At 37.9% G+C, this 26,120-nt stretch overlaps 1 protein-coding gene across 4 annotated transcripts in view; it reads left to right on the plus strand.

The window, feature by feature from the left end:
* Positions 1–26,120, plus strand: part of SLC44A2 (solute carrier family 44 member 2 (CTL2 blood group)) — a 173,419-nt gene that overhangs the window by 18,463 nt on the left and 128,836 nt on the right. For 3 of the 4 annotated variants that reach the window (XR_014491645.1, XM_083355835.1, XM_083355836.1), the window contains exons 2-4: positions 21,193–21,241; positions 22,935–23,008; positions 24,684–24,768. Coding sequence is in view for 2 of the 4 variants with exons in the window: in XM_083355835.1 (XP_083211961.1) it covers positions 21,193–21,241; positions 22,935–23,008; positions 24,684–24,768 (208 nt within the window). In the remaining 2 variants the exon portion in view is untranslated. The remainder of the gene's footprint in view (positions 1–21,192; positions 21,242–22,934; positions 23,009–24,683; positions 24,769–26,120) is intronic. The other variant, XR_014491644.1, reaches the window with a different exon arrangement.

A 26,120-nucleotide genomic window follows, 5' to 3' on the forward strand; every position in this document is an offset into this window, starting at 1 on the left:
CTTGTTGGATATAACAATAGATCTAATTGGGCACCATATTATAAAAAAGATGGACTTTATTTGTTTTAAATGAACCATGTTGAGTAATGGAACAGAATGTGATGTCAGAGGGAATAAATAAGTAGCTTGGAAAGTGTCCTTCTCTATTTGTAGATAAATAGTTGGGTCCCTACTTTGCAAAGGGAGAGCAGTAGTGAAAGACAAGACCTATTTCTTTATGGGTTTCTTTCAAATATAATTGTAAAACAACAAAAAAATTCTAGGCTTTCCATTTTAGCACTTGTTTGGTTTGTTTCTCCTAGAAGATCAAATGACTATTTCCATTATGGAGATTCTGTTTATATGAGATTTTGATTTCTTAGTTGTCCCATAGGTACTGGACTTGCGTAAAAGAAAAATATTTTGCTTCCAGTGGCTGAGGCCCAACTAGTAAAGAATGTGTATATAGTATATGAGAAGAGTTGATTAATTAGTAATTGTAGAATTTGAGAAAAGGGTACTGTTGTAATTTCTAAAAAGAGAGGTATTTAATTTTGTATCAGAAGGACAACATGCCAGTGCATCTTCCAACACTCTTGGCAATGTTACTTAAAAAACGAATATCTGGGGAGCCACTTGCTGTTCCCCGTCTTGGGAGGACTGTTGCCTTTACTCCCAAGACAGGTGATGGCATATATGTGTTTACATGAAAGGAAAAGGAATCCTTCACATTAAGGCAATATTTCTATTACTTCCTTTGTTATTTGCTTTCTAGATACAGTTCCAGAGTATATAGGCTAAGAGTACAATAGGTTGCAATGCACTTACTGTACACTTTCCAGATTATATATCTGGGGATCTCTTGGTATGCATGATTGTCCTCCAAAAGTTTTTATTAATGAGAGGCTGAGCCAGCTGTCGAACAGAATGGCTGTGTTGAGACGCCACTCCGAATGAGCGTGCCGATCTCACAGCTTTTTCTCTGTTCCCAGATCTCTTGGAGGGAGATTAGAAGCAGAGGCACCCAGCTGAGCAGCTCAGAATGGCGGTTCGGGCTGCAGAAAGCAGGAAAGCCTAGGAGAGAGCCAGGTGAAGGAGACGGCCCATTATGGTGGCCATGAAGAAATGACAGCTGTCAAAAATAGCGGTGAGCCAGCGGGACACCGATTCAACTAACCTGGCAGAGGAAACACTCAGCGAACTCTTGTAAGTGTTCCGGATGGTGAAATCTTTCCGGAGAATTTCACAGAAGAGAAGTTAAGAGGAGAGGCCCCAGAGCAAAAGGGGAATTCACCTCCCCTGTCAGATAATGGCGAGAAGGAGACAGGGAGAAAAAGAGATCTGACCTTAAAGCAACAGGCTCACAGGCTGTAAGGACTGGAGATCAAGGGTGGTTTCTCTTTCTGGCTCTTGCAGTAAAGCCAAGAAGGAGCTTAACAAAAAACAAACTTGAAGAGTGACAGTGCGGACTGAGCTGAGAGAGCCGACATCTTGAAGAAGAACTAACGACCAATTAGCATCAAAGGAGGAAAGAGTGATACTCATAACTTCAAAAGTGAACTATTTGTTTCAAAAAGTTTCTAAAACAAAAGGGATAAATGGTAATTGTTTTGAGAATTTAGACCAATAAGAATTAACTGAATATAACCTATGGTATGATTGATTTGGAGGAGACTAATTAGGACCAAAAAGTTGAATGTTTAAGGAGGGAGAGAAAATCTATTTGTCCCCTTGTTGTATATAATAATATTCATAACTGAATTTACTGAAATCTGATTTTTATTGCTAAAGAATTGAATAATATTGGTTATATTATTGAGGTAATTTAATGGTTATATTATTGTTACATGTTTCTATATAGAAAAGTTAGGACTGTTTGGAATATACATTTGAAATTGATTAATATTGATTATTATGTTTTAGAAGCGTTAGTGTAATAGGTGTAATAGATTGGATATTGTGTTAGCAACAAAATCTAACATTGTTAAGATATAAGGCACTAATGATTATAACCTTGGAAGAATGATAAATTCCCCAGGTGTGGTGGAGGGAAAGACAAAGATTGTGTATAAGTGGGAGGGTTGGCTGATGTCATTTAGAAAGATGACAAGCATCCCAAATCTCACAAGAGTTGGGACTGGAAGAAGGCAGATGACCAAAGCCTCATCAGCAGAATTAAGCCCAGCAGGGTAAAGATCTATAGAGGAGATGATGCCGCGGGAGAGAGAGAGCTCACTTAAAGACATACAAGCAAGAGGTTATGTTGAGAAATCATGAGGATTTAAAAAGAGAAATAAGTGAAATAAGAAATGATACTGGAGAACTTAAAGAGAGGATGGGAGCAATGGACGGAAAATTTGAATGTTTCCAACAGCAAATATTGAAAAATGAACAGAAATTATTAGAAATGGAGGATAGAATGAATAAAGAGGAAAGAAGAGTAGATGAAATGAATGAAAAACTTTTGCAAGCAAATAAAGAGTTAGAAAAAACCATTATACTGCTTGAAACTGAGAAAGCAGACCACTATTTACGTTTCCAAAACGTGAAGGAAGAGAAGGGGGAGGACCTCCCAGAAATGATGACAGGGAAAGATGAGATGGCAAATGAGATTGATGAGATATATATAGAATTCACACAAATTGCGCGAGAAGAAATAACTTACCCAAGGAGGTACATATCAGATTTGTGAAGAAGTCAATTAGGGATGAGATTTTGCACAGAACAAGGGATGACCCAACTAATTGTCCTCAAACAAGTCCCTAGGAGGGTAAGAGATCTGAGAAGGCCCTACCAACATATTACATCAAAATTAATAAGACAAAATATTAATATTAGGTGGCTGATGTCAGAAGAGATTGTGGTGACCTGGCAAGAAAAAAAGATATAGGTTAGATTTGATTGATAAAGCAGAAGATTTTTTCCAGCAGCATCTAGGCAATGAAGATGAAAGAGAGTTAAGAGAAGGGAACAATGCAGAGAGATATAATAGAAAGACACGGGAATCACAAGACAAAGAACAGGAAACAGAGAGAAGAGAAAAAATGAGAATGCACCATGACAACAATGATGAGAGTAGTTAAGGAACATAGACGGACAAGGGCAACAAGATCAAAACAGAGGCAGTAATATAGAAATGTTAACAGTATTATCATTAAATGTGAATGGACTAAACTCCCCAGCTAAGAGAAATATAATTTTGAATAAGCTCAGTAAGAAAAATTTAGATATAACAATTCTACAAGAAACACATATAAAGACTCAAGATCAGGATCTATTAAACTACCCTAAGTTAGGAATTAAATTTGTATCACTTTCACAGCAGAAGAAAGGAGGAATTGTGATATACGTTAAAGAAAGAATCCCAGTAAGACAATTTATCGAGATGAGGAAGGTAGAATATTGATTATTGAAATTTCCTTGAATAAAAAAAGGTCACCCTGGTAGGAATTTATGCCCCCAATTTTATAAGAAATTGTATATGGTTATTGCTGATATTGAATATGAGAACATTTGTATAATTGGCAATTTTAATGCAATTATAGACAGAGAATTAGATTATAAGAGTGAGGAAGTTAGGAAACCAACCAGGAGAATATTACCCGGTACTTTTTAAAAAAATGGTGGAGGAATTAAATATTCAAGATAGTTGGAGGGAGAGAAATTTGAATGAAAAGCAATTTACATACTATTCAGGGTGGCATCAATCATGGTCTAGAATTGATATGGTCTGGACAACAAAAGAACTAAATTCAGATATTGATGATATAATAATAGATATGAATACTTGGGCAGATCATAATCCCATTGTAATTAAATGGAAAGAACAGAAGATGACAACAAGGAGGTGGTCTCTTAAAAAGGCAATCCTAAACCAAACAGAATTTAAGCATAAGATGGAGGAACAAATGCGGACATTCTTCCAGATAAAGAAGAAAGAGGGGACTAGCACTCAAAATTTATGGGATATGTTATGAGTTATGAGGGGAACTGCAATTGCGTATATGGCCAATGAATATAAAAAGAAAAGGCAATATCAAAAAGGTTTAGAGGATGAACATAAAAAATTAGAATTAGAACTACAACAAAACCCACAATGTAGAGATTTAAAACAACAGTTGGATTTAAATAAGCATAAATTGAATATTACAGAAAAGGGAGAAATAGCACAAAAAATAAAAAGCATTAGACAAAAATTTTTTCAGCAGGCAAACCTGGGAGATGGCTGGCCTATAGATTGAAAAAGCAAAAAGATAATAGATGGATTAGTAAATTACGTAATCAAGCAGGGGAGATAGTATATCAAAATAATGGGAAAAATGGGTGACGTATGAATTCTATAAAAAATCTTTATAAAGAGGAGGAAATGATCACTGAGGAAAGAATATCACAATATCTTATGAAAGCAGACCTACTGAAGGTTTCAGAAGAATTTCAAAATATAAAGATGTAACAGTCCAGGAAATTATGGAAGCTATTAAAAAACAAAAAGTAATAAAACACCTGCCACTGATGGATTACCGTCTGAAATATATAAAAACCTCCAAGAACTTTTGGTCCCAACCCTATTGGATTTATTTAATGAGGTACTAAACACAGCAAAAATTCCAAACTCATGGAAAGAAGCAATCATCTCACTAATCCCTAAAGAAAACACTGATTTGACCTGTATTAAAAATTATAGACCCATTTCTTTACTGAACACGGATTACAAGATTTTCACGACTATAATGGCAGAAAGATTTAAAAAAATATTTAGCTGAATTTATCCATACTGACCAAAACGGCTTCTTGCCTAAAAGACAAATTAAGCATAGTGTCAGGATCATACTAGACATCTTAGAATACTATGAATTTCATAGCGAAAAACAAGTGGCATTAATTTTTGTTGATGCTCGGAAAGCGTTTGATAATGTCAAATGGAATGTTATGTTGACTCAACTCAAACAGATGGAATTTGGAGAAAAATTTATAAATATGTTTAAAGCAATCTATTCCAAGCAAGAGGCAAAAGTAATCATAAACGGAGAATTAACAAATAGCATTCAAATACAAAAAGGTATGAGACAAGGCTGTCCACTATCTCCTTTATTATTCATTCTTTCTTTAGAAGCACTCACAAGAATAATCCGAAAAGATAAGATGATTAAAGGATTAGAAATGAGAAAAGAGATATTTAAATTACAGGCTTATGTGGATGATTTAGTTTTTATTCTGGAAGACCCTTTAGAATCTGGAACAAGATTATTACAGGTGCTGGAAAATTATGGAGATGTTTATTTTTATTTATTTATTTATTTAAATTTATATACTGCCATATTCCCTTAGGACTCAGGGCAGTTTACAGGGAAAATTAAAAGTTAAAATACATCACATACGATTAAAATCAATTAAAACTAAGATTAAATTAATCCCTGAACTTAACTAAAACCCCATTAATTAAATAATTAAAACCCCTCAGTCTGGGCCAGACAGCTCAAAAATCCAAGTTTTCAAGTCCCTACGAAATGAGCGAAGGTCGGGGGTGGTTCTAAGCTCCGTGGGAAGCTGGTTCCAAAGGGCCGGCGTGCCCACAGAGAATGCCCTTCCCCTGGGAATAACCCGCCGGCATTCCTTAACCGGCGGTACCCTAAGAAGGCCCTCCCTGTGGGAGCGCACAGGACGATGGGAAGTTGATGCCGGCAGCAGGCGTTCCCTTAGATAATCCGGACCCAAGCCATTTAGAGCTTTATAGGTCATTACCAGCACCTTGAATCTCACCCGGAGGGCAACCGGAAGCCAATGCAGCTCACGGAGAAGAGGTGTTACACGGGAGTATCGGGAAACTCCCATAACAACTCACGCAGCTGCATTCTGCACCAGCTGAAGCCTCCGAGTGGTCCTTAAGGGCAGCCCCATGTAGAGAGCATTGCAGTAGTCTAGCCGGGAGGTCACAAGTGCATGGGTGACTGTACGTAGGGCATCTTGGTCCAGATAGGGCCGCAACTGGCGCACCAGACGAAGCTGGGCAAAAGCCCCCCTGGTCACGGCTCCTATATGATCTTCAAAATTGAGCCATGAATCCAAGAGGACGCCCAAGTTGCGAGCCCTATCGATGGGGGGTAATACCTCACCCCCCATCATTAGTGGTGGAACAACCTGGTTTATCCGAGATGCCGATATGCACAGCCACTCAATCTTGGCAGGATTGAGTCGAAGCCTGTTTCTCCCCATCCAATCCCGGACCGCTTCCAGGCAACGGGACATCACGTTGAGTGCATCACTGGGTTGGTTCGGGGTGGAAAGAAAAAGTTGGGTATCATCAGCGTACTGATGATACCCCACCCCGAAACCACGAATGAGCTTGCCCAGCGGTTTCATGTAGATGTTGAACAGGAGGGGAGAGAGGAGCAACACCTGAGGGACTCCACAAACGAGAGACCTCGGGGCGGACCTCTGCCCTTCCGTCAACACCGACTGCGAGCGGCCCAGGAGGTAGGAGAACCACCGTAAAATGGTGCCTCCCACTCCCAACCCACTGAGATGCCGATACCATGGTCGATGGTATCGAAAGCTGCTGAGAGATCTAAAAGGACTAGGACAGAGGAACATCCCCTGTCCCGAGCCTGCCAGAGATCATTCACCAATGCGACCAATGTACCCGGGCCTGAAACCCGATTGGTAAGGGTCCAGATAATCAGTTTCCTCCAGGAACAGAGGAAGCTGATGCGCCACCACACTCTCAACAACCTTTGCCAAAAAGCGAAGGTTGGAGACCGGACAATAGTTATTTAAAACAGCCGGGTCCAGGGCAGGCTTCTTGAGGAGGGGCCTCACCACCGCCTCCTTCAAGGCAGCGGGGAAGATACCCTCCTTCAAGGAAGCAGTTATTACTGCCTGGAACCAGCCTCGTGTCTCTTCCCGAGCCCCATAGACCAGCCAGGAGGGGCACGGGTCCAGTAAACAAGTGGTGGAGCTCAGTCTCCTCATAATCCTGTCCATGTCATTGGGAGAAACAAGGTCGAACTCAGTCCAGATAACATGCTCAAGACCGCTTGATTCCTCCATGCCAGACTCTGCCCAGTCAGAGTACAAACCGGTCCGGATCTGAGCGATTTTGTCCACCAGATGATGACTAAACTCCTCAGCCCGACCCTGTAAGGGTTCCTCCCTCTCCTCCCAATTAAGGAGAGAGTGAGTCACCCTAAACAGGGCGGCTGGGCGATTATCTGCGTACACAATGAGGGCAGTGAAGTAATTAGACTTCACCATTCTCATCGCAGCGAGGTAAGACCTTGTAAAGGCTCTTAGTCGCAATCGGTCAGATTCAGACCGGGTGGACCTCCAACCGCTCTCTAGACCCCGTCTCTGACACTTCATCTCCCAGAGCTCCACAGTAAACCATGGAGCCCAACGGGATCTGTGCCGAGTCTGGGGTCGCAAGGGTACAACACGGTCGAGTGCCTTGGTAGCCGCCCTTTCCCAGGCATCAACCAAGGCATCGACCAGGTTGTGAGTGAGGGAGATAGGTAAGGACCCAAGTGCCATCTGGAACCGTTCTGGGTCCATTAGGTGCCTGGGACGGAACCATCTGGTCAGTTCCACAGCCCGGCAGCGGGGTGTGGCACAATGAAAGACCAGCCGCAGGAGATAATGATCGGACCATGACAGGGGGACAACAGATGGCGAGCCCCCTCCCAAATCATCCAACCATTGTCCAGATAGAAAAATCAGGTCAAGGGTGTAACCCGCCCCATGAGTCAGGCCCTGAATTACTTGGGTCAGGTCCATGGCCGTCATGGAAGCCATGAACTCCTGAGCTAACTCTGACGACTCTCCCAGGGAAGGCAGGTTGAAGTTGCCCAGAACTATAAGTCTGGGAAACTCCACCGTCAACCCTGAGAGGGTGTCGAGCAGCTCGGGCAGGGCCGTTGCCACACAGCTGGGTGCCAGGTATGTTAGCAACAGACCCAACTGAGCCCAAGGGCCACATCTCATGAGAAGGGACTCACTCCTGCCTATCTGGACAATGGTGGTCTCCTGTGGACATAAGGTCTCCCGTATAATCACCGCCACCCCACCGCCCCTGCCCTGAGCCCGAGACTGGTGTAGCACACAGAAACCCGGAGGGCAAAGTTCAACCAGAGGGACACCGCCCTCTGGGCCCAACCAGGTTTCCGTAATGCATGCCAGATCTGCGTGTTCCTCCTCGATCAATTCCTGGATGAGGGGAGCCTTGTTCACCACAGATCTGGCATTGAAATACACCAGTCTGAGCTCAGGGTCCTGATCCCCCTCGCCCCCGGATACAAGGGTACTAACCGGAGGGTCGGAACACGCCACCGCTCGAAGATAGCGGGGGTGCGGTCCCGGATATGTTAAAAATCAACAAAGAAAAAACTAAAATGCTAGTTAAAAATATGTCCAACTTACAAGAAACTGAGCTAGTAGTAAAAATTAACACCCAGACATCTAAAAGAATAAAGTACTTGGGGATCCAACTATCAGCAAGGTGTACTACACTTAAAAGAGAAAATTATGATAAGTTAATGGACCAAATTATAGTAGACCTAGATAGATGGAAAAACATGCACCTCTCTTTTATGGGAAGAATAGCGACAATCAGATTACTCTTTTTATTCCAATGTGTACCAATTAAATTAGGTAAGGATTTTTTTTGAAAATTTAAATAGAATTACATCTGAATTTATCTGGCAAGGTAGAAAACTGAGAATCAAGTTAAAATTATTACAGGATGCAAAGGAAAGAGGAGGGCTTGGCCTCCCAGATTGGGAAAAATATTATCAAGCAGCAATAGCGGTATGGATAAAGGATTGGATACATTAAGGAACAGAAGACTACTAGCATTAGAAGGTCATGACATGCAAATTGGGTGGCATGCTATAATGTGGGATGGAAAATATAGGGCTCATCAGTACTTTCAGAATCATCATATTAGATGTGTGGATAAAAATTTTAAAAAAATTAACTATATAGAAATTCCCAATTGGCTATCTATATTAAAGATTTTTATGCACCCCATATTTATAAATCTAGGAAATGTAATTACATATAAAGATCTCTTAGACGAAAATGGAGACCTGAAAACAAGAAAAAGATTATCAGAAGATGGTGTAGAGTTGGAATGGTGGGCATACTTACAAATGCAGTCATGATACAGAAAAGATAAAAAAAGAACCAGAGATAAAATTAGAGCATACACAATTAGATAAAATTCTTCTAGGAACAGAACATCGAATGATGAAAAAGATATATCAATATTTATTAGAACATGATTTGTTAGAAGAACAGGTAAAAGAAACAATGTTAACCTGGAGTAAAAAGTTTGGTTATAATATTGACTTAGATAATTGGCAATTACTATGGGATAGAAATAGGAGGTTAACGCTAGCCACCTCCTATAAAGAGAATTTGTACAAGATGTTTTATAGATGGCATCTTCCCCCTACAAAGTTAGCAAAAATTTGGTCACCATGAATTACTTGTTGCAATACCCTCATTAATCTGTTAGCTAAAACCTTAGCAAATATCTTGTAGTCCGTATTCAAAAGTGATATTGGCCTATAATTTTTTGCTTGGGTGACATCCTGGTCTTCCTTCGGAATCAAAGAAATGAAAGCAGTTTTCCAAGAAGGAGGCACCGCTCCTCCCATTTGAATTGTCTGAAACAATTCCCTTAATGGCTTTATCATCTCAGACTGTAAATTTTTATAATACACAGCAGTTAATCCATCCGTGCCTGGTGCTTTACCCACTTTCAATTGTTTAATTGCTAAAAAAGTTTCTTCCTCAGTTATAAATTGATTCATCTCTTCCTTTTGTTCTTGTGTAAGAACTGGAATACTAGCATTCCTCAAATATACATCAATATCTGCTTCATTAATCTTATCTCTAGCATATAATTTAGAATAAAAATCAACAAAGGTTTCCTTAATAAGGTTCTGTTGATACACAACCTTACCCTTATGTTCTATTTTATCTATATTAGAAGCCCTTTGCTTCTTCCTTAACATATAAGCTAACCATCTACCTGGTTTATTGGCATTACAAAAAGTATTATGTCTAGCAAACCGTAAATTAGTTGCCACCTGATCAGCCATTAACTTATCAAACTGTCCCCTTAATAAATTAATAACTTCTTTAATCTTCGCATCCGATGGATTCAAAATTAAGGCCTTTTCTTTTTCCCTAATTTCATTCTCTAATTCTTTCCTCCTAAATTCCAAATTACGTCTGTATTTATTATTCATATATATTAACACACCTCTCATATAAGCCTTACTAGCATCCCAAACCATTTACATAGAAGTACCCTTATCAATATTAATTTCAAAAAAACCCTTCATCTGTTTTTTACATTCTTCCACATTTTCCTGATTTCTAAACAGGTTCTCATTTAGACGCCAGGAGCGCCTATCTCTATTATCCTTACCAATCTCTAGCCAGACTGGACTATGGTCAGACATAATTCTTGGACAAATCTTTATCTTCTTAATCCTAGAAAAAAAATCGTTAGTAATTAATATAAAGTCAATCCTAGAAAAAGATTGATGTCTATCAGAAAAAAAAGTATAATCCTTTTCTTGTAAATTTCTTTCTCTCCAGATATCTCGCAGCTCCAAATCATCCTTCATCTCAAAAAAAGATTTAGGCAATTTAGCATGACTTGGAGTACTTTTAAAAGAACCACTCTTGTCCATTTGTACATCCAAGACACCATTCCAGTCTCCCATAAAAATAAAAGATTTGTAATCCAGCCGAGTGATCTTGCTGTGTAATAAACTATAAAAGTCTGCTTGTTGTTGATTAGGAGCATATAATCCAACCAAAAGCGTTTTTTGCCTTCTATTAACAAATCTATTATAACATATCTTCCTTGTTTATCTGCTTCAATTAACTCCGCTGTCATAGTATTCTTGACATAAATAACCACTCCATTCTTCTTGTTCATTGCAGAAGCAATAAATTGTGTGGCCAGTCTTGAATTTAATAAGTACTTTTGGTCCATAACTCTAATATGTGTTTTTGTAAGCAAATAACATCAGTCTTAAATTGTTTTAAATATTGAAAGATTTTCTTTCTCTTCTGTGGTGAATTTAAACCATTGACATTCCAAGTTAGAAGCTTAGTCGCCATCCTTAGCAACCCGAAGCTTTTGGAGCGCGTCTTCCAGAATCCCCTTGACATTCTTAGGCTGCGCCCCTCCCACAGCTTCGCTATAGGTACGCTTTGGAGGTTCCATAACTTTCTGCTGGTTTTGTTCTTGCTCTCGTCTCATTCGTCTCACAGCAGCACGCGTCATCCTCTGGTCTCTAGCTTCTTCCGATGATACTGAAATTTGATCCACTCCTGTAGCTTTCTCATCTGTCTGCGTTGTTCCTTCAGCACCTTGAGGCTTTCCCTCGCCATTCTTCTTTGTAGATTCCAAAAGTGGTATGGGGGTTGCTTTTAAAACATTACTATAAAAATCACGTGCCTGCATCACTGTGATAAGACGATGTCTCGTGCCTTCATACATCACCACCATACCCACTGGTATCTCTCATCTAAACTTGATATCACGTCGCTTGAGCTCTTGTGCTAAAAAAGCAAACTACTTTCTTCTCCTTAAAATTCTTGGAGGGATCTCTTTTAAAACCAGGACTTCTTGCTCAGCAATTACAAGCTTAGTATTATAAGAAGCTTGGATAACTTCATTCCTGATTGCTCTCTTTGTAAAATAAACAACCACATCTCTGGGTAATTTCCTTTGTCTTGCAATCCACGAATTAACACGAAAGATTTTGTCTATGTCTCCCACAATTCCATCTGCTGGCCATCCCAGCACCCCTTCCAGAGCCTCAGAGACTATTTCCTTCAGTTTTTCTTTAAGATTCTCTTTTAAGCATCTGATTCTAATAGCAAACTCCATCTTGTAGTACTGCACCAAGGTCAAGTCACTGTCAATTTTATCCACCACATTCTCAGTCTCTAATATTTTTGCATCTAATTTAATATTATTTTGGCTGAGATCTTCCACTCTTTCATCCAAGCGCTCGATACATATAGCCATGCCTTGAAATGCAAGCAAGATGTCCGCCCTTATTTCTGTTAACTTCTCATCCAGCTTTTCATCCATAACTTCAGCTAATTTTTCTGTTAATTTCTCATCCAGCTTTTCATCTATAATCTCAGCTATTTGCTGTGAGTGTTTTTCCAAAGCATCTTGCAAATCTTTAACTGTCAGGGCTGGCGTAGGTGCAGGGGGCAACAAGGCTTGCAACAAACACTGCTGCACCGGGGAAGCCCCCGCGCTTCTAAGAACTTTGAAAGATTTAGCCGCCATTTCCCCCCACTATTACTTGCTACGCACTTTCACTTTCAAAGTCTGCAAAGTCCATTGAGCTAAAGATCCAAAGTCCACTTTCACCTTAATCTCCTGTATCGCTCTGCCTGCATCCTCGTTCTCCGAAATCCTTTCCTGCTGGCAGGGATGGTTGCAAACGCCTTGTTCTACTCCTAAAAGCACGGAGCAGAAACGCCACGCAGCCCGGAGCAAACCCAGGCTTCGGGGGGGCTCAATCCTTCAGCCGCCAAAACTTTAAGTTCTGGCGGCCCCGGAGAGCTCAACCCCTACCTGGGTACTCACCCCCTCCTCTTCTCCCGAGGAGGGGGCTTCCGAACCGCCAAAACAGCTGATCGGCGCTGTTTTAGGCGGTTCTACAAAGCTGCAGAGCGGACAGCCTGGAAATGGCTGTCTTCGGCGGCGCCTTGCCACCCGGAAGTCAAAACCAAGAACAGTTTTTTAAAACGTTACATAATAAAATATGTGATGTAGATTACAACAAGATCTGTGTACTAGGAGACTTTAATGCTATTACCGATAATAATTTGTATTACAAGGGTAACAAGACCAGGAAAAGGAAAAGAACACTACCAAGATCCTTTTTCAAATTGGCCAAAGATCTAAACATTCAGGACATATGGAGAGAAAGGAACCGTGAGCCAAGACAGTACACATATTACTCAAATCGACACAGCTTGTGGTCTAGGATCAACATGGTGTGGATGTCAAGGGAAATTAACTCTGAAGTTGAAGATGTGTGTATAGAGACAAGCACCTGGGCAGACCACAATCCTGTGAAATTTAGCTGGAAAGGGTCCAAAAAAAAATCTAGATGGAGTATACAAAGGTCAATATTAAAAGAAGATGACTTCAGATTAAAGATGGAGAGGGAATTGGACTTCAAAGAAAATAAAGCTGAAGACACCTCTGTCCAAAATCTTTGGGACACAGCTAAGGCAATTATGAGAGGAGTAGCTATAGCATACAGTATATGGTGAAAAATAATAAGGAGAAAAAAACAACAGAAAATGTTAGAAGGGGAATATAAAAGATTAGAAACAATACTCCAACATGAACCACAAAAAAAGAATGTAAAATAACAAATGGACTTAATTAAACATAAACTTAACATCTTAGAAAAAGAAAAATTAGCACAACAGATAAGATGTATAAAACAGAACTTTTTCGAAAATGCACACAAACCTGGTCGATGGCTTGCACATAAACTGAAAAAACAAAAGGAGAAAAGTTGGATTAGTAAATTACGAGACGACAAAGGGAGAATACATTATCAAGAAGAGGAGAAAAAAATTATATCCCAGGAATTCTATGAGAAACTATAAAAGGAAGATAACCAGGAAATTGAGGAGAAAGCGGAGGAATGTTTCAAAAAAGCAACACTACCAAAAGTTACAGATGAAATTAAAAATATGTTGAATGAAGAAATTAGGATGACAGAGGTGATTACGGCCATTAATAAACAAAAAATAATAAAGCATCGGGTCCTGATGGCCTTCCGACATAAATCTATAAGGAACAACAAAACATCTTAGGACAACCATTACTGGATGTGTTTAACGCGGTCCTGGATGAAGCAAAAATCCCAAAATCATGGTCACAGGTGAATATTACTCTGATCCCAAAAGACAATATGGACCATACATCAATTCAAAACTATAGACGAATATCTTTACTTAACTCTGATTATAAGATATTTACAACAATTATAGCTGAGCAATTAAAAGGTTTTAAAATGATTTTATACAAGTGGATCAGAATGGATTTCTAGCCAAAAGACAAACTAAACACAACATTAGGATAATATTGGATACGCTAGAATACTATGAAATACATAGTGGACAACAAATGGCATTATTCTTAGACGCTCAGAAGGCTTTTGATAACATTAAATGGTCATTTATACGTCAACAACTTAGGTATATGGATATGGGTGAAAAATTTATAAACATAATTACGACAATATATTCTAATCAGGAAGCTAAAATAATAATAAATAGGGAAGTAACCAGGAAATTTCAAATACAAAAAGGAACACGACAAGGATGCCCTTTATCCCCATTATTATTTATACTGACACTAGAGGTCCTAACGAGGATAATTAGAAATGAACCACATATAAAAGGATTAGAAATTAAAAAAAGAAATTTTTAAACTGCAAGCATTCGCGGGTGATTTGGTCTTTGTTTTTTTTTAATTGAAAAGTTTTAACATACATTTTATCTTTAACAATCCCCCCTCCCTCCCCCTCCCTCCCTCCCCCTCTCCCCCTCCCCCCCGACTTCCCAGAGCTAAGTACAAGGTATAAAAACAAAAAAAACAATCCTAAACATCCATATGCTAACAACCATAAACTCTAAAATCTATCACTCTCTGGCTCATAAAGGATAACTACAAACACTATTAATATTAAGTATATATAGAAAAAAAAAGAAAAAAGAAAGGAAGACTTATTCAAATGCTACATGAAACTTTTTAGTCCTATATTTGTTCTGGATATACTCAATCCATTTTCTCCACTCCATAATATAACGTTCTTGCGAGTGATCTTTCAAATAAGCCGAAATCTTTGCCATCTCTGCCAGGTCAGAAACCTTTAAAGTCCATTCTTCTATAGTCGGCAGTTCCTCCTTCTTCCAATATTGACCTATTAAGAGCCTTGCTGCCGTAATTAAATTCAACATCAACTTAGTGTCCACAACCGTAGCATCTGTAATTATTCCCAGCAAAAAAAGTTGCGGAGAAAACTTTATCTTTGCTTGAAAATCTTCTGCATATTCCACCAAATTTTTATCCAAAAGGCCTTAACCTTTTTGCAAGTCCACCATATGTGAAAATATGTTGCATCTTCATCGCCACACCTCCAGCATTTTGGCTGATAATTCGGGTACATACTTGCAAGCTTTTTAGGATCTAGATGCCATCTATAAAACATTTTATAAAAGTTCTCTCTTAAATTTTGAGCTTGTGTAAATTTTATGTTCCTCACCCAAATCTTTTCCCACGTGTCCATTGTAATAACTTCTTGGATGTTTTGGGCCCATTTTATCATACAATCCTTAACAAGTTCTGTTTCTGAGTCAATCTCTATCAATGCAAGATATATCCGTTTAATATGTGCTGGACCCTGATTCCTAATTTGCTTTATCAGGTTTTCATCAGTCATTGTAAAACCAGTTTTCTGATCTTCTTTCCACCTGGCCCGTAGCTGAATATATTGAAACCAAGTTTGAACAATCTTCTCATCTCGCAAGAGACTGTATGGTTTCAGACACCAGACATTTCTTTCCAAACTTAAAATCTCCTTATACGTAGTCACATCATGTTTAAAACCAACATTTATATTTTCTATTGCGTGTTTTGGAATTGCCCACAATGGTATCTTACAGTCTAACTTATGTCTATACTTCTTCCAAACTCTCAGCAATGCCTGTCTTAAAATATGCACTCTAAACACATTATCTACCTTCTTATCATACAACAAATATGCATGCCAGCCAAACAACAAGTCGTGGCCCTCAAGATTTAATAATCTCTCTTGTGTCAAATTAATCCAATCACTTATTCCTGCTAATGCAGCAGCTTCATAATATAGTTTGAGATTGGGCATTTTAAGACCACCTCTTTCACGAGTATCCTGCATAATCTTAAGTTTAACTCGTGGCCTTTTCTCTGCCCAAATGAATGTATTGATACCTCTCTGCCATTCCTCCAGATTAGAATCTTTCTTAAGAATAAGAATAAAATTAAGAATAAGAATAAAATAAGAATAAAAATTTAGGCAGGACATTCATTTTCACTGCTGCGATTCGCCCCAACAAAGACAATTGCAATTTTTCCCAACTCTCCATTTCTTTTTGAATTTTTCCCCATAATTTTTCATAGTTATTTTTATATAACTTTGTATTAGAGGGCGACAAAAGCACCCCCAAATATTTGACCCTTTTAACAATCTCAAATCCAGTTAACCCTTCTAAAAGAGCCTTTTGCGATACTGTCATATTTTTAGCCAGAATTTTAGTTTTTTGTGCATTAACTTTAAATCCAGAAACCTTCCCATATTGCATTATTATCTCCATCAGGTCCACAACAGAGTTCTCTGGCTGGGTCACTGTAACAACCAGATCGTCTGCGAACGCTCTCAGTCTATAATCCTGATCTCTAATTTGTATACCCTTAATTCTTTCCGAGTTCCGTATTTTTACCAATAATATCTCCAATGTTAACACAAATAACAAAGGCGATAACGGGCACCCTTGCCTTGTACCCTTCTCAATATTACATGCTTCTGTCAAGCTATTATTAACTATTATTCGGGCTGTTTGTTTTTGATATAATGCCCTGATTGGTTGCAAAAATTTATCCCCAAAATTCATTTTATCTAAAACTTTCATCAAAAATTGCCAATTCAATTGATCAAAAGCTTTTTCAGCATCTAAGAAAATTAGCGCCGTGATTTGGTCTTTGTTATGGAGGATCCACAACAATTGGGACCGAAACTGTTGGAAGAACTAGATAAATATGGAGAAGCCACTGGGCTGAAAATAAACAAGAGTAAAACTAAAATGATTGCTAAAATATGACGTATAAACAGAAAGAAAACTTGACTAGGATTATGGACATACAAATAGTTAAGAAGATAAAATACCTAGGAATTGCTATTATGGCCAGATGAACCTCAATCAAAATAGTGAAATAAATAAAAGAAGACCTGGAAAGATGGGGAAACTTGAGCCTTTCATTGTTAGGGAGAATCGCTGTCATAAGAATGAATGTACTACCTAAAATTCTATTCCTGTTCCAAAATATTCCTATACAACTAGATCAAATTTTTTGAGGAACTTGAACAAACTAACACTACATTTTATATGGCAAGGGAAAAAACCGAGGATTAAAATGAAAGTCTTGCAAGATGTTAAAGAAAATGGGGTTTTTGGACTACTGGACTGGGAAACATATTACCATGCAGCAACGCTAACCTGGATTAGACAGTGGATAATTTTAAAGAATAAAAGATTATTAATCTTAGAAGGCCATGATTTGCAACTAGGCTGGCAGGCATTCCTATGGAATGAGAAACAAGGGCTATATCAACATTTTCAAAACCATCGAATTAGACAAGCGCTACTCAGAATTTGGAATAAAATTAAAAAACAAAATTACATTAAAGTACCAGTCTGGTTGTCTACCCTGGAGGCGATAGTTTGATAGTTTGTTCAATTTGGAGAACAGCACTACGTATAAAGATATTATAAATGATGTGGGAGAATTGAAATCCAGACAGGAACTAGAGCAACAAGGGATAAAATTAGAATGGTGAGCTTACTTACAGATACAAACACGATATGGGAAAGATAAGAAGGAGTGGGGGGATAAATATTCAAGAAACCGCATTGGATAAAATCTTATTGGGGCCAGATGAGAAGCAAATAAGGAAATTGTATAGATTGTTAATGGGCTATAAAATGATCAAAGAACAAGTAAAAAATACGATGTTGATATGGGCTAAGAATGTGGGACATGGTATCGATCTTGATGTATGGCAAACACTTTGGGACACAAATAAAAAGATAACACTGGCCACAGCTTACAAAGAAAATTTATATAAGATGTTTTACCGGTGGCATCTCCCTCCAGCACGGTTAGCCAAAATGTACAAAACAATATCCCCTAGTTGCTGGAAGTGTTCCCAAGAACTAGGCACTTATTTTCATGTTTGGTCCTGTAATAAGATGCTAAGATTTTGGCTAAGGATATGGACATGGCTAGGAAGAAATATCAGGACGGAGAGTAGAATACAGGCCAGAATTTTTCCTGCTTGGCATAACAACAGAGAAACATAGCAAAGAACAGTTATATATACTGATAAATATCATCACAGCAGCGAGAATGACATTTGCCCAGAAATGGAAAGATAGTGAAATACCTGATGAGAGTGAAGTGATAAATAAAATATGGGCGTGCGCAGAAATGGACAAGTTAACTTTGGAAATAAAAAATAAAGATCAGTCAGATTATTACAAAATTTGGAATAAGTTTTACCTATGGTGGGAACAGAAAGGAAAGTCTTAATAGAGATATATAAGATGCTGAATTCACATATTACTAGAATAAGGTGGACGATAAGATTGAATATTGTATAATTGTATATAAATGATATGTATATAAAATGTATATAAAACACAAAAATGATGTAAAACAAGAAGGAATGTCAGACCATTAACACCTTGTCCAAAGTTTTTAAATATTTTAAATAATAAAATTCGTAATAAATTAAAAAAAAGAAGAGGGTAGTTCTGCTTGAATCCAGTCCACTATTCCAGCTGTGTATCTAATGACTGGAATTGCCTAATCTTTTTCTTGACTTCAGTGTGCTTGATGTTGTCAGCTTGAAGGATACCCAGTATTTGTAGTAATCTTCCTCATCTAGAGTCTTAATGTTATTTTTGTGGGGCATCTTGATTCCTTCAGTTTTCACTATTTTTCCTTGTTTGATAGTAAGCATGGCACATTTGTCCAACCCAAACTCCATTGCAATATCTTGGTGATATATATGGACAGTGTTGAGCAGCGATTCTATTTCAGATGATGTTTTTCCATATAGCTTCAGATCATCCATGTAAAGGAGGTAGGATAGTCTGGGAGATGTTTTTGATGTTTGATAGCCATGTCCTGAGTTATTCAGTATTGTTGACAGAGGAAACAGTGCAATAATAAATAGTAGTGGTGATAAGGAATCTCCTTGAAATATTCCTCTCTTGATACTACTCTCTCCCATTCTTTCACCATTGACCTGCAGCTGTGTTCCATTGTGCCATCGATCTTTGCACAAATTTTCTGATGTTTCTACTGATTCCTGTTATTTCTAGGTATTTTTTGTAGTCAATCCATGCCACATTCAGATTGGTTTTCCTTTTCTTGCAGTTTTCCAAGATCATTTTTTCTATTAGGAGTTGATCTTTTGTTCCTCTGCTATTGGGGCGGTTTCCTTTCTGCTTGGGTGGAAAGAGATTGTTTTCAACTAGATGCTGTTGTACTGCATCAGCTACCGCACCAGTTAGCAATTTGAAAGTTGTTGGTAAGCAGGTAATTGGCCTGTAGTTGCCTGGTGTTGGGACGCAGTGGCTCAGTGGGTTAGGACGCTGAGCTTGTCGAACAGAAGGTTGGCAGTTTGGTGGGTCGAATCCCGAGTGCCGCGTAACAGAGTGAGCGCCTGTTACTCGTCCCAGCTTCTGCCAACCTAGCAGTTCGAAAGCATGTTTCTCCTGGCAATCTTAATTCCAGCTTCTGATTTATCCAGCTCTGCATTTTGAATGATGTATTCTGTATAGAAGATAAATAAGCAGGGTGACAATATACAACTTTGTTGTACTCCTTTCTATACTCCTTTCTGTATTTTGAACCATTCAGTTGTTTGATGTCCAGTTATAATTGTTGCTCCTTAACCTGCATACAGCTTCACGGAAGACAAGTAAAGTGCTCTAGTACTCCCATCTCTTTAAGAACTTCGCACAGTTTGTGGTAATCTATACAATTAAAAGCTTTAGGATAGTCAATGAAGCAGAAGTAGATGTTTTCTAGAACTCCCCAGTTTTCTCCATAATCCCACAAATGTTGACAATTTGATCTCTAGTTCTTCTGCCTCTTTAAAACCTTGGTTCACATATTGTTGAAGCCTAGCTTGTAGGGATTTTGAGTATGACCTTGCTAGTGTGTGAAATGAATGCAGTTGTATGGTAATTTGAACATTCTTTGGCATTGCCTTTCTTTCTGTGACCATTGTTGAGTTGTCCAAATTTACTGGCATTTTGAGTGCAGCACTTTAACAGCATCATCTTTTAGCATTCTAAATAGCTCAGCTGGAATACCGTCACCTCTGCTTTGCTTTGTTGTTGTTCAGCACTTTTGAAAGGCATCAAGTTGGTGAAGAGTGGCAAAGTGCTTTTTGTGGAGGCAAAGAAAGCAGCATGACAGAAGGAAAAGTTTATAATGGACATAATAATAAAACACAAGCAGACATTTTGGCAACAGCAGTAATTCTCATCTTTAGTATTATGATTTACTGAAATGTGCAGAAAAATCATAGATATAGAAACTCACACTTTTCCATTTCCAGGTAATTTGTCAAAGTACTGCTGGAGACTAGAATTGATCAGAGCTCTGTTTATATCCTTGAGCTTTAATGTTATGCAATGATAGAAACTCTCCAAGTGTAGGTTCCTCAGTTATTTGTCAATCATGGGACTGGGGAAAAATAATAATCCTGTGCTCAAATAGCACAATGATGCTTCTGTGTTTGCAAAAAAAGCAGGCATTTTGAGAAAAAATAATTATATTGTAAACTTGAAATAATGTGAACATAACTTTGCCCTTCACTCAAATTCCTATATCTCGAAGGAGCAAAATAGAAGACACAATCTATCAAGATTGCCCCTCCTCCAAGAACAGCGCAAAGTTAGTAGAAACTCTCCAGAGATTTGGATAAACATGTTAAGAACTGGGACCTTTTTTATATTGGAATCAATGCCAGTCATAACAAGTAGATCACATCCTATGAACAAATAGAAAAATGGTATAAACTTATATACAGTGATACTTCAAATCCTGATTTTCTTTTACAGCACCCCACTACCACCATCCTTTTTCCATACTCTGTCATCCCACACCTCCTGCTTGTTTATATTTTCTGCATTCCTGTGCTTCTGTCTTGAGAATTTCCAGAAATTAAGCTGAGAATTGTCATGCCACTATTGAACTCCAAAAAGAATTTGCCCAGTGATCTTTATCTTACTGGAATAGTGGAAATAAAATACCCAGTATACATATTCTTGAATTCTATAAGTTGTCTAACTCGACAATCTCATTTTTAGGGACACCACATAAATATGACTCAACTTTCAAAGGCCCCATTTATGACAGGTAAGATTACCCTGTTGGTGAATGGTTTGAGAGTAGTATTGCATGGTCATTTGTGCTGTTATTTTTCAGTGCACTATGTCTAGAGTGACCGTTTATTGCCATCTGTTGATTTCCTTTGGGAAGTAACGCAAGGATGATTCTATTGAAAATCCAGGAGCCTAGAAGTCTGGATCATTTCTTTGGAATGCATGGGTTGGGCTTAGTAGTTAAAGCTGTTTTTCTACTTTCACTCCTTGCTTTGTGCATGGACATAGTTTGTTTTATAGCTATAGTATTATTTAATTATAATACAAGGATAATAATATAATTTTACCGACATTATTGGCATATGATCAGAGGTTCACATTTCAATTTGTATCTTATATTCAACAATTCATAAATAAATTTATCAGCCAATATTTTAATTTTATAGGGCCACATTAGTTACCTTATTTTGATGATCAGACAAATATTTGTTTTGTAGTATCTTAACCAATTATTATCATGCTCCCTCATAACTTGATATTGAATGGAGATTGCTCTTATTCTCTGATAATATGTATTTATCAGTTAGTTTAAATGTTAAATGTTGCCAGCATTGTTCAGATTTATGGTAGCTTACAAACAAAAATTAAAATAATCATCCAACACCACTCTAAGTGATTGTTGTTTTTTCTGGCTGAAATTCAAACATTACTAACAGGAAAAGACTTCAGCAAATACCATGCAGGAAAAACATACTAGAATACCTTAGATTAGCTTTTCTTTAGCCTGCCCCAACAGTAGGAAGCCTACAGGATGGAAGCTTTGTTTTTAAAGGTATCTCAGTAAATGATAAGTTGTGTGTCATGGAAAGCAGAGTAAGTAGATGAATATATTTCATACTGAAATAGTTCTTTTTAAATTAAGGAATCACAAGATTCATAACGTTATGTATCATGATAGTAGTCTTCCAATATATGAGGGCCTGTCATAAATAGGAAGGGGTCAGTCAATTTTCCAAAGCACCTGAAGATAAGACAAGGAGCAAAGGATGGAAGACTATTAAAGAGAGATCCACCTAGAATTAAGGAGAAATTTCCTGACAATGAGAAGTTAATCTGTAGAATGGCTTGCCTCCAGAAATTGTGAGTACTCCATCAACTGGAGCTTTTAAAGAAGAGATTGGACATCCATTTGTCCAGAATGGTATAGGGTCTCCTGCTTGAGCAGGGGATTGGACTAGAAGACCTCCAAGGTTTCTTCCCATTCTGTTATTCTTTAATTCTGTTATTCTGCAAGCCCAATAAGGTTATTTGATATTAGATCTGGATTACTTTGTTTCCTATTTTATTCTTCGTGTGTAGGATTAGCAGGTTTGAGAACATACCATTTTCTCTGAATCATTATAATAGTTATCAACATTATAATATGCCTGTGTACATTTCTAAAAATTAGAGGTGGTGGTTTCTGCTTCTGAGGAGTTAATGTCCACTCCCCATCTTCACTACAGGGCAAAGGAGGAATGGGTTGGTTATATTTGCCTGTCCCTTATTCTTGAGATGGGCTATAGTTTATTTGTCATTTGATTAGAGAGTTTTCAAGGTTTTTTTTTTAATTGCAAGTCTGAATTTGAATGATGACATGTTGATTCAAATAGCCAACTAATAACTACCATGTTACCAAAGATAAATATATTGTTACTTACTCTCACTTAGCTTGTTTCTTCTTCCAGGAGCTGCACAGATATCATCTGCTGTATCTTGCTACTGGTTGCAATTGGGGGCTATGTTGCAGTGGGTATTGTGGGTATGTATTCTAGTGTTTATTATTTTTCTGCCTTGAGATAATATTTTTGTTGCTGAAAGTTGGATATCAAATTAGATGGAGAAGGAGAATTATGACAGCCAAGAAGGTATATCGTCATAGAAGAAAATAAGTTGGATTCAACTAAAGGTATCAAATCTTAAATAATCGTTTGCTCTTTAATCCTATTGCTAATGTCTGCTGCACCAAAGTTTTGACCTTTTTGTAACAAATTTTATACTTGGTCTTTGAGAAGAATATTGGGGGCCACATTCTAAACCATACTGGCTGGCATTGGGACACAGAAACATTTGATTTCATTTCAATAATATTTAAATGAATTAAGACAGGGGTCCACAATCCTGTTAGGAACCTGGCCGCACAGCTGGAAGTGAGCAGTGGGCAAGAAAGCAAAGCTTCTTCTGTATTTGCAGCCACTCCCCAGTGGCAGTATCACCACCTCAGCTCCACCTCAGATCATCAGGCATTAGATTCTCATAGGAATGTGAGCCCTATTCTAAACTGTGCATGCAAGGGATCTAAGTTGCACCCTCTTCCTCCTCCTCTCTCTGTCCATGGAAAAAATGTCTTCCACAAAAGTGGACCCTGGTGACAAAAAGTTTAGGGACTTCTGAATTAAAACATATATAGCTGCAATTATTACTTCTAAAAATATATTTAATAATTTCCCCTTTCTGTTGCATTAAATACTGCTACTTCCTTGGTAATATATAAATTGATGGCCTTAGAAGAGTTGACTTTAAAGTTCTCTGATTTGGTTGAGGTGGTGAAGATTTTGGTTAATTTGAAAGATTATTTGTAAGAACGTTATATCATGGAATGGACAAAATGGATGGAGGCTATTTAGGATAAGTATAGGGTTGAGAAGTATTATGTAGTATTTGAATATATTTAATATTATTAAGGTTTGTTTTATACTATATAAGTTAGAGAGTGTTTCTTTTTTATTCTAGTTTTTTATATATATTTAATATTGCCAAGGTTTGTTTTATCCTATATAAGCTAGAGAGTGATGGATTTTAGAATTTATAGTTGTTAGTATATGGTTGCTTATGTTTGCTTTTTTATATATATATACCTTGTATTTAGCTCTGGGAAGTCGGGGGGGGAGGGGGGAGGTGGGGAGGTAGGGGGGGAGGGGGGAGGGGGGGAGGGGGGGAGGTAGGGGGGAGGAGGGAGGGGGAAGGGGGGTTTTTTAAAGGAAAATTGTATCTTAAAACTTTTCAATAAAAAAAATAAATAAATTGATGGCCTTGATGTCTAAATTTATTATATGCAGGACTATTTCTCAGCAGGAGTATAGTCATTTGAGAAGATTCCTGTTACTACTCTGGATTTTGTGAGCTTTGGTGCATGATTCAGTGCATGTGCCTGATTCTTTAAAAGAATTAGTATAACAAAGAGAGAGCTAGCTTAATGCATATTAATCTGCACATTCATATTAAATTATCTCACATACTCTAAACATAAAACCACAATGCCTTTATCCTAATTTCCCAGAAAAACATGAAATATATACATGAATGAAAGGTTATGTTAAAAGCTTACAGTAATTGCTTATGGTGCTTCAAAATCTGGAGAAAAGTTATTTTGGAATTGGGCAATGCCTAAAATAAATGACTTAAATTAGTTGAATATAGTTAAATGTTCTTTTCAGCATGGACACAAGGAGACCCTCGTAAGGTGATTTATCCAACAGATAATCGTGGTCAGTTCTGTGGCCAAAAGGGCACACCCAATGAGTAAGTATCAAGGAGAAATTCTCTATTTTTCTGCATGAAGTCTGTGCCAAGAGATTGGTGAATCTGAAAGGATTCCAGTAGGTTTTGAGCAGGGGTTCCCGAACCAGGGGTGCTTGCACCCCCTGGGGTGCGAGACAATATTCTCCCCTCTTCATCCGTGTAGATTTGTTTGGGGTTAATTATTTCTTTAATGTATAACACTATTCCTCTTTTCTTTTGAAGTGCTAATACAAAGTGAAGTTTACCAATTTTCGGTTGTTCTAACAACTTACAATGTTGTCTCTTAATGTGTGTTTCTTGAAGACATATCCATTTTTAATTTTTGTAATCATGTAAAGATTTTTCTCCTTTTTGAAGGAGAATTTAGTCCATTTATATTCATTGACAAAATCCCACTCTCCTCCATCTCTTTCAATTATATCTAGGTCTTAATCTTCTATTCAATCTTATCTGTCTGTGATCTCTTGGTCTTGCTTCTTCTTCTATATATGTGTTTTTAATTTCTTCCTCCTCTCTTGGTTTGGCTGCTCCTTCTACTGCCATTTCTTCCTGGTTTTTTTGTTTCTCTCTTTGTACTGGATTCAGGTTCACCTCTTTCCAAAAATGCTCTATGGTTGTTGAAGAATTCCATTACTTTAAGTGGTGTGTCCAGTTTATATCTTTTTGTATCCCAGTAAATTAAAATCCCTTCTGGAATCAACCATCTAAAGTTCACTCCTTTTTCAATTAATTTTTTAGTTAAAAACTGGTATTCTCTTCAAGATTCTCTTATTTTCCTAAGAATTTGTTTGAGGACTACAGTTTCTTTTTCTTTATATTTCAAAGGTTCATCTCTTACTCTTCTCAAAATCTCATCTCTTGTAGATGTTTTAAGAAATCTGACATGTACTTCCCTGGGGACTTTATTTCTTCTAGCATAGTTTGAGTTGACTTGATAGATCTAGTCTAATTCTCCTTCCATTTCCTGTTTCCCAGTTCCTAATGCATCTGCTAATAAATCAGTTATCAAGCCTAAGAAATCTTCTTTCAATGCTGCAAACATTGACATATTTTTGCACTGACAATGTAAGAGACAGCCTTTTGTTTAAACTGCTTCACTTTGAATCTTGCAGGAGGGAATTTTCTAACGTCTATTTTGAGAAGATAAGCCCGCATACAGGATGGGAGGAGAGACCTCATATGTGAAACTAATTGGATAATGTGATTTATGACATGTAGATAAGGGCGGGGATTGTGTGTGTGTTATGATGGGTTTGGAGGGAGGAGATTTCAGATTCTGGCATCCCTCCATGAGTGTCGATGTTTTGTTTCATTACTAAGACTTTTTAGATAAATAATATGCTTGCAACTTG

Source organism: Vipera ursinii (assembly GCF_947247035.1).
Source record: "Vipera ursinii genome assembly, chromosome: 2".
NCBI classification, from domain to species: Eukaryota; Metazoa; Chordata; class Lepidosauria; order Squamata; family Viperidae; genus Vipera; species Vipera ursinii.